Source organism: Teleopsis dalmanni, chromosome X (assembly GCF_002237135.1).
Source record: "Teleopsis dalmanni isolate 2A chromosome X, ASM223713v2, whole genome shotgun sequence".
NCBI lineage: Eukaryota > Metazoa > Arthropoda > Insecta > Diptera > Diopsidae > Teleopsis > Teleopsis dalmanni.
The window spans coordinates 51,099,110-51,109,390 of NC_051848.1; the positions used below are offsets into that span (position 1 = coordinate 51,099,110).

The following is a 10,281-nucleotide window of genomic DNA, read 5'->3' on the forward strand; positions in this document are numbered from 1 at the left end:
GCAAGTATAACATAATGAGATATAATATATATGTATCCTATCAGTGAACTAAGAGCTATAGCGCGTGATAGAAATACAAAACAAATATAAAAATATTGCGTTGTGCACAGTGGCTTTCAAAGACTTACAATATGCTTTAAAATTACAGTTTGAGAGCTATACTTGGATTAATGTGTTTAAAATGTTTTTAGTATTAATTTTTTCAAAACAGTTTTAGGTGTGTTGCAGATCAACAGACTTCTTTTGTTCAAAAATGCTTAATGAGTTGTAACCAAATAAACTAGCTAAGGGAGCCAATTGCAATACAATATCATTTTTATTAAGTGCTATTCACATTGGCACATTTGTTTTATTCAAACACTTCTTTTGTTTCTAAAGAAGCAAGTATATTATGAAAAATATTTACAGTTTAAAAGCCACTGGTAGTCACCTTTTTGACATATTATGATAACAAAATCTACATTATAGTTGCAATATTTGAATTTGATTATTATATACAACAACCAAATTTATTTCTATCATTTTTAATAAAAATACTCAGTTTGAACACCCATATTGAAAAATTGTTATAATTTCATTAATAGCAATAAGTAAATGGCTGTTTGAACGGAATATTAAATGTAAAATATATTGAATATCAATAAAGAATTATTTAAATAAACGCTTTAATTTTCAAGTACTATTTGGAAACATGCCGATATAAGCCGTCATTTTTTCTTTCAGAGTTGTAAAAAAACGGCATTAAGTCTTGTTGAAAAAAGTTGTCATCACTTTTAAAATATGTGAAATGCTTATGTGCAATATGTGAAATACTTATTTTTTTGACATATGTTTTTTTGTTGTATTGTATAGAATATAAAATATATGTATTGTAAGCACTAAAAACAATTTAATTTAAATAAAATAAAATAAATATTAGAAGGGCAATGGTTAGCATTTTTATTTTATGTAATTTATTTATTTTATTAATTAATTTATTTATTTATTTAAAATTTTTAGTAAATGAAATGCTTATATGATTTTAACGAATGACGGGAAGTCTGCAACATAGTTCCAATGAACATTTACAATTTGGCTGCACTAAAATTTAAGACGTGAAAATTTTTGCGTATGAAACCTAACTCTGAAGATTTTAAGAGCGTTGTTGTTGTTTCATATATTTTTATTTTTTTGTTACTCTGTGAGATTAAATGACAGCTATAGTTGTAAATTTTATTTAGAAAACTTAATACTAAGTATTTATTTTTTCATTTACAAATAATTTATAATCGAATATTATCGATCGATAAGATAAGCCCAATAAGCCCGCTCAAACAAATTATTATAAATAATTTAATAACTGAATAATATTGAAATTTAACAATTAAAAATAAAAATATGATTAATTAATTCAATTATTCTACAGCTGGTTTATGATTTCGTACTAATATAAACATAGCAAGTGAATTTGTTAATAAAACTTCCACAACCAATTAACAAAACTCTGGAAATATATGCGAACATAAAAGTCAAGTACGCTTTTGGGCATCAAATTTGACACGGCACGAGTTCGATTCCTGATACTTGCAGTCTCAAAAAATTATTTAGGAAATTAAATATAAAAAATGAATCCAAAACCACTATTGGCATTTGACAATACTCGAAACAGTATTTTGTTGTTGTAGTTCACTACTGTTCGAAAAATCTCTTTATCAATAATTTATATCTTGTATAAATAAAATAAATAAAATAAATAAATAATAAACAATTAAATTCTATCTGAATATTTATATAAAAGTTTGAACAAAAACTGATGTTTTTTAAATATTTCTACTAGTTGCTGTTAGCATATCTTGCTGTTTGAGTATTCTAATTTACTTCGAAAATATTTGAGTTGGCAATGCGCTTTTAAGAAAAAACACTCAGTCAATATTGCCCCACAATCGCCTGCGATGCAGTGAGAGAAAAAGTTGTAAGCAAATTATTTTTGCAGATTATTCTAAAATCGTGACATTTGTTACATATATTGCCAGCCATCTTTCATTTATATTATTAATCTAAAGTTGTGCCGATTTTTTCATTATACATTTTTATGTGCATTAAATTAAAATTATTATGCGTGCGTTACGCGTTAATGAATATTTGACAAATTTTTTAAGTGTAGCATTATAAAATCGGAAAATAATATTAATAATTTTTCACAGTGCGTTTTTTTCTGTTTTGTTTCTTTCGTTATCACAAACATTTCAGCACAAATGCGGTGAACTTAAGTAAATAGCAGTTTTGTTGTGAAAAAATAAATGTAAATAATGAAATGCATATCTAAAAATGCATTTAAAAATTTATTAAAATATATAATTATTGCAATTTCGTTGTAAACAATAACGAATTTACTTTGTGAGTTCGAAATGGACTACATATTTACATAAATGTAATTGTTGAATTTCCAACGACAACATAAATGTGAAATCCTTTATAAACGTGAAAATAATAGTATTTAATGTTTAATAAATTAATTTACTAATGTAAGCAATACTTTCTTTTATGTCTTTTTTATCTGTGTTTTTTTTTACTACTTGTTTTTATGTTCGAAACGAAGAAGAAGCAGCAGAGTAAACAATAAAGAAGATCAAGTGTCAGCCGGTGCTTAGATGTTGTACTTATGACAATCAGTCACTTTTTTATTTAATGTTTAAATTGAAATTATATCGAAAAAGGTAATTTGATATGGGTTATGTTTTACTAAAGCAATAATATTGCAATATTGCAATAATATTTAACATATAAACTATAATATATATAAACACAACTTGCAGTGTTTTTGCGTATTTTAATAACTAAAATTCTTTGATTTTCGCTATAATATGAAAAAATCAATTAATTTGAAATTATTTACAGGTACAATGTCCAGTTCAGACGCTGAACTCAACCCAGACTCTGAGATCGATGCTAAGACGCTGACTAAGTCCGCCAAATTATCATCTCAATTAGTGGAAATTACGACAGATGGTGTACCTAAATTGCATTGTCCTGTTTGCAGTAAGGGCTTATCCTCTCTCAATGGTTATGTCAATCATGTAAAAAAACATGAACCACCTGGTGGCTTCAATTGCCGTTACTGTGATGAACGCTTCTGCACAACGGAAGCGTTGAAACAGCATCGCGACGAGAAGCATATTACCATAGGTTGCCGCATATGTGCGGACACAACGTTCTCCAGTGAAAGTGCATATCGGGAACACATTACCAATGTGCATAATGGAATTGATCGTCAAATGTATAAGTGTGACAAATGTGACGCAGAATATAAAACTATCATACCATTTCATCGTCATATGGAAACACAATGTGGTACAATAAGACCACATAAATGTGAGCAGTGTTCGCATTCCTTCATCTCAAAATATAACCTGAAGCAGCATCAGTTGTCACATTCAGGTGAACATAATTTCTGCTGCAGCTATTGTGGCAAGAGTTTCAAACAAAAAGGTGGACTAGTAGAACACGAACGTTCCCATACTGGTGAAAAGCCGTACAAATGTGATGTAAATAAAAATATATATAATCATATACAATATTCGCTCGAAAACGCTTAAGGCCTTGTAGTTCACGCTTTACAAATGTTTTACAAATGTTTTATAAATATGAAGAAAAAAGTGTTTGAGCGATCATTGTATATGTCAATTAACTCTTGGCATTGTAATAGTTGTACACTTTTTAACTTGCAGGTTTGTGGAAAAGCGTTTGCTCATCGTGAAAGCTTGGTTACACATTCCTCCATACATACTGGCGTGCGTTTAGTAGAATGTAAATGTTGTCAAACAAGATTTTCGTGCTACTCAAATTTACTTAAACATCGACGTGCCCGTCCAGAAACATGTGGCTTACCTAAGTATGATTCCGCGAAAAGGCGTGGATACACTCATCGTGTAAGAAGTAAGTGACAATAACAATTAACTGCGCTATGTAGAGTTAAACACTCCCTGCAATGTATAGTAAATTGAGTTTTCAATATAGTTTAAGCTTTATTAGTATAATAGAAACTAAAGTCAAACTTCCATAATTTAAACTACCCTTTTGCCAAAAAAGATCCGACTTATGGAGACTTCAAGTTAAAGAATTTTTTAGTGATTATATTTAATTTGCTATCTAAACCCTGTTGCACTCTAGTTAGTTCGAGTTATAGAAAATTCGAGTTATAGGAGTTTGACTGCATATTGGGACTTTTAGTATTTCAATGTTCGAGCTGCTCAAAAATGTTCGCACACCTTATGATGCTCTAGCAATTGCTGTTATAAAACAAAATTATAATAGAATGGGAGATATAAATGAAGGATATTTTTGTAAGTTCAGGCATTGTCAAAAAAACCCCCCTTTGATTTCTTATTTTGTGATACTCAGTGATACACTTTGTTTGTGCTCAAGTGACATTTCATGTACAAGGCTGTCACTCCAACGTAATCTTACCTACTACATAAAAATGTTTAATAAACTTCTCTCTATTTAAAGTTATAGATTTGATAGAATTTTTTATAAATTTTAAATCAGGAAATCTGTAGCTAAGTGGTAGGAAGAATTTGCCACTACGTTTCTATTCAACATGACAACTTCAACAAAAATCATTTGCGTTACTTTTATGGCTTTTATGGATAGTACATTTAGGCGGTCTCATTTAGGCACGTGTTCATTTATATTATATTGTAAACACTTTGTTGTTATTGTAACCCGCCGGGACCTGCTTGTGGAGTCCCTTTGGGAGGTGTTAAACGGTACTTGGTCGTCGTAGGAGACAAGTGGCTCCGGGACGTAGACCCGACCGTTCTTCGAACCATATTGTAAACATTGTACTTATCGGTTTGTTTTTTCATTTTTTTTACAATTTTACTGTTGACTGACATACTCTCCCAGGTATTGTTTGGTAGACACTGGTCTCTTTAATTTAACTGCATTATAATTTGTTCAATGTCAGTATAAGTTATAAGTCTACACATTCTCTGACTGTTTGGTCTTGGACTGCCGGGGCAACGTTTTGGGTCTGGAACTCCTTTTCCCGTTGAATATCAGAAAGTTCTCAACAATGAACATTTTGTCTTTGCTACGGAAGACTGCATGGCTACTGTTTATTTTTTAAAAAGTAAAATTTGTAAGATCAAACCTTTAAAAGATGACTTTTAAGAATTCCAGTGGTTATAACTGGTTAGAAGATGAGCATATGATGTTTTTACTGACAATAAATTTTAGAATCACATTTGTTATGATTGTGGCACTGAAGTGGAAAAATTAAAAAATCTTTCGTGCACCTGTCCTCACCGACCTGACAGAAGGATTTATCCATGTTTATGGATTTGTCAGGTTGGTCATTTTTTCCAGCATTCTCTGTAAGCTGACCATTGCGGTCCTTTTGGGATTCTTCTGGTGTGCGAACGAACAACACTAATTTATGGTAGCACTGTCTGCCATTATTACAAGTGAGTTTTGATGTAAAGTGCGACTTAATCTAACCTCACCTAACCTAATCTAACTGGCAACAAATGTACTAAGGCACTTTATAGTTCTTGTAATCGTAGCTTCCTTGGGAAATACTGCAGAAATCTAAAGGAGTCTAGTACGTTGTTTTGTTATCTTTCAGTCTTAGTGTCTGTTTACCGTATAATTCTCTGAATTGGTTTAGTGTTGGGATTCAGTAAGCTGTATCAGTGGTATGTTTTATAAAACCGGTACTAGGTACTGCCAAAACTAACGCTTTTAGGCAAAATTTTCAAAGGTTCAGTTTATGGTTCGAGTCAAATTAAAAATGGCGTATTCATATGAAGCCCAAAAAGTCTCTGAAAAAGGCTACCTTTCATTAAATTCATATAAATTTTACGCATTATACATGTTTAAAAATTTTTAATTATTATATATGTTTTAGTTCCACCAAATGCTAATCCAACATCAGAAATTAAAGTTCGTAGTAAAAATAAAATACTGAAACCTGAAGAAAAAGCTAAGAATGATAAAATCGTTACTGACAGACAAACGAAGCATAAAAAGGTATCCACTAAAGGGAGAAAAAACTTGCAAAAAGACCGACATAAAAATTCCAAAGGAGATGTGGATGAAGTGGAGACAACTGCTGTCAGTCTTCGAGGTAGAAAGAGAAAAAAACGCAAAGCAGATACTACTGAAGAAAGCGTCAATGATACTAATTTAGAATCAGAAATAAATAATTCCATATTACAAAGTTCTAGTCTCAAGGAAAACGGTACATCAACGGAAATTACATTAATTGAAGTGAAACCCGTTTGGAACTACAGTGACAGTGAAGACGATTTTGAAATGTCTAATACGATATTTTCTGATGGTAGTGAACTAGAACATCCGCTTGATTTGCCAATAAAACAAGAAGATAACGAAGAAAATAGTTCCATACCTTACGAATGTTCTGATGAACAAGAATTCATAGATATAAGTGTTAAAGAAGAAGATGTTAATAGTATATTCAACCAAAAAGATAAGTTATTGGATTATCTGTTAAACGAAGATATGTCGGATATGGAAGAAGCAAAAAAATACTCGACTATAAAATCAACGAAAGGAAATCGACAGAAAACAGATGTCATACTACAGGAGACTGAAATGATACTAGTAGACGACCCCATAAATTCTGTCATTGGACAAGATGTGCTTGACACAAACTATGTAATTACTTACTATCTATGACACATATATATATATATTAATATATACATTTTTTTTTTTAGATGAATGAGTGTAAAATTATGTTGGAAGATATAACAAAGCTTTACCCGCAACTTAAACAAGAGAATTGCATTAATATCAAAGACAATATAGTACAAACAAACGAAAATGTTATTATTTCCGAAGACAAGGAAGAAGATATTATTTCTGAACAGACTGATGTACCCATCAAAAAACGCCGGAAACGTGCTATTACTGAAAATAAGACAGCCGCGGAACATAAACGTAGTGCAAAAATTACTACCAGAGAGCTGAAAGCACGTATGAGAATGTTGAAAAAGGACCAAAAAACTTGGCAATGCATGTATTGCATAAAAATGTATCATATGCGGAAACCATTTGAGAAGCATTTGCGTGAGAACCATAAGCGTCCAAAGGAAGAAGTGAGCGAAATATTTAAAGCAGATAATGTCTCTACAGTCACCGATGAAGTTTACAATTGCCGTTTCTGCAATAAAATGTACTTAGTGGAGAAGCGTTTAAAGTCACACGAAAAACTGCATGGTTAGTAATAATGATATTCCTGAATAATAAACTATATTTAAAGTATTAATTATGTTTCCGTAGGTGAAAATGGCGAACTGATCTTTAAATGTCCATGTTATTGTACGATATACTTTGCTACTAAAGAGGAAGCAACAGCACATGCACAATCGGAACATCGGGAAATGCTTTATTGCGATCTTTGTAAAAGATTCTATACCGCACACGATAGTTTTAAGAATCACATGAGAAATCATCATTCGGGCAAAGTGCAACGTTGTTTGCAAAGAAATTTGGTTTGTGAAAAATGTGGCAAGAAATTTTCTGGTCGCACATCATTAACTGATCATGTACGTTCGGATTGTGGTCGCGTGCCACTCTATCCTTGTACGGTTTGTGGAAAACATTTAACCACAGCGGGTATATTAAAAACGCATATGCTTTTGCATAGCTCCGATTCACCATATCAATGCGAACAATGTGGAAAGACTTTTAAGGTTAAGGCACAGTATAATGTTCATTTGAAGAGACACACGGATGTAAAACCCTATAAGTGCCATGTACGTATAGTTGTTATATATAAGTATATTTATAATATCCATACAATATGTATGTATATAACAATTTGTAAATATGTTTAAATGTATAAAGTGGCTTTGTATTGAAGCGGTTTTTCGCTGAAGTATGCTACGTTAGCAGTCTGATTGTATGTGAAAATATGAACCTACCAATCTTTTTTATATTCAATTGCATTACTTATGCATTTTGTTAGATTCTTTCAAATATTTTTATCGTGCGTTAAGGAAACTTATTCATGTCTTGTATCAAGGATCATATAAATTTGACGTCGATAGTCAATTCAAGAGATAATGACGTCGTGAATTGTTACACTGCAGTTTTATTACCTATTCTAATCCTACCCAACTCCGCCATTGCTATCTCTTCCTACCATTTATGCCAAATTTATTATCATTCTATGTGCTTGTTTTCTAAGTTTCATTGTGCATTCCGACAACAATATATAATATAGATTCTTTAATTCTAATAAGTATTACATGTTAAGTACTTGTAGGCAGATATATTCATGGGTGTACGCAGACCAGCGACATTTGAGAATTTCCCCTTTATAAACATTTGTGAGCAAAAATCAAAACAAAAGGTTGCCTGTTATTATACATGCACTTATTACCGATCTATTACATTGTTTAGAGACGACCATAACTTCATAGATTTACTTTTCATTATTACAATTTTTGATGTGCGCTTTTAAGGATATGAGCTATAAGGTCTTTAGCTACGGCCATGGGATATTGCTTATCTATAACAAAGTTCAGTATAGCTTTTTCTTGTTCTCCCGGGTTTGTCTTTCAAAAATTTAAAAAATTATAGATGGAATCATAACCGCATAAATTTATTTTCTTCATTAAATTTTATGGGGCAGCCTTTTGGCGAGATGAGCTGTCTTTAGCTATGTCTATTATTATATTCGCAGTCTACGATACGAGTTCGGCGTAGCTTTTTTTTTTGTCTTTTCTTTTTTATTTTACAAAAATTAAGTTAATTATAATAAATTAGACAAATAAATAAAATGAATTTACTAAATATCCTTAAACACCTATTAGTCTTTGCTTGGAAACCTGTCAGCCAGTTTCAGTCATCCTTTATTGTTGTCGACTGTTTTAGTAAATATTAGTAAACATTGCTATGGATTTGAATTTGTATTATTATTTAATTTTTATAAAATTCTTATACATTATCACGCTCAATTGAAAAAATTCTTATGTCTTTTTTTTTCTTTAATTTTACAGCTTTGTCCTAAGGAGTATCCATACCGTGAAAGTTTGCTAACGCATATGACGATACACACTGGTATTAGACGTTTTATGTGTCAAGGCTGTGGTAAACGCTTCACTTGTATATCGAATCTCCAGGCTCATCGTAAAGTTTTTGCTGAAACTTGTGGTACCTTACCTTTAAACACAAAAGCAACGCACTATATGGGCGTGAAAAAAGGAAATTTGTTGCTGGGCACTAAGCCGCAAGCAGGACTCGATTATGTTGAAACAAATACGCTTATTGCTAAAAACGTTATACGAGACATACCACCTTTACAACCAATCACCAATTTTTCAACATATGTTGAATCCGGCAAAACAGATATTCCTGCTGATAAAAATTGTGTACGTGATATTCCGCCTTTGCAACCCATCAGCACTTATTCAATGGCAACAACAAGTCCTACAAATAATTCGCAAACAAATTCAAATTATAGTTTATTGAACAAATTTGATGAATCGCATTCATCGTCATTTCAATGATAAACTCAATAAAATTCTAATAGCCTATTCACACAGCACAAGTAATTGTAATGTTGATTGCAATCTTGCTCATTCGGTTTGGTAATCTGTTTCGGTTCGGTAATTTCGTTCGGTTCGTTTATTCGTTCGTTCGTTAAAAGATCAAATCAGGATTACTTCAACCAAAATACGATTACATCGTATGTTGTATAAAAGCAAATCACAATTAAATTCGTAATTTATAATATTACAATTCTGTAGTAATGTTGTGACTAGAAAAACAATAAAATTATAATTAAAATTATAATCTAAATTAGATTTACTTGTGCTGCGTAAATGGGCTATAATTTTACTGCCAACCTTCTATTATACTTTTCATTCCAATGTAATTCTTTACTATAGATAACTTCTATAAAAAATTATACTTAAAACACCTGTTCAGTTCAATTTTGTAAAAACTCAGTGCGAATCATCAAATTTATATTATAAATATAAGTTATAATTATTATAATTATTATTTACAATTAAAGATTTGTTCTAATTGTATCTTAAAGACATATTAAATATGTACAGAAACATAATTCATATAAAAATCGAACAAATTTTTTATAAAATTTTTTGTATTTTTTATTTTTTTTAGAGATATTTTTATATGGGTCCTACATTATTTTTATGATCCTCAAGAAGGCAGTAATAGTTCTATAAAAACTATTATACACAATTCAAGTTTATTGTACTATCACGTATTCTATAACATCGTATTTATAATATGCAAAGACTT

The 10,281-nt window shown here is 30.8% G+C and overlaps 1 protein-coding gene across 2 annotated transcripts; it reads left to right on the plus strand.

The window, feature by feature from the left end:
- Positions 1-2,171: 2,171 nt before the first annotated feature.
- Positions 2,172-9,961, plus strand: LOC119689841 (zinc finger protein 709). Of its 2 annotated transcripts, none has more exons than XM_038104758.1 (8): positions 2,172-2,249; positions 2,579-2,696; positions 2,878-3,524; positions 3,708-3,915; positions 5,891-6,660; positions 6,723-7,224; positions 7,288-7,763; positions 9,012-9,961. In XM_038104758.1, exons 3-8 carry the CDS (start codon positions 2,883-2,885, stop codon positions 9,519-9,521), a joined length of 3,108 nt encoding a protein of 1,035 aa, XP_037960686.1. In that variant the 5' UTR covers positions 2,172-2,249; positions 2,579-2,696; positions 2,878-2,882; the 3' UTR covers positions 9,522-9,961. The 2 variants fall into 2 exon arrangements, with proteins under 2 accessions (XP_037960686.1, XP_037960685.1); XM_038104757.1 differs by having other exon boundaries at positions 2,181-2,281.
- The last annotated feature ends 320 nt before the right edge of the window (positions 9,962-10,281 follow it).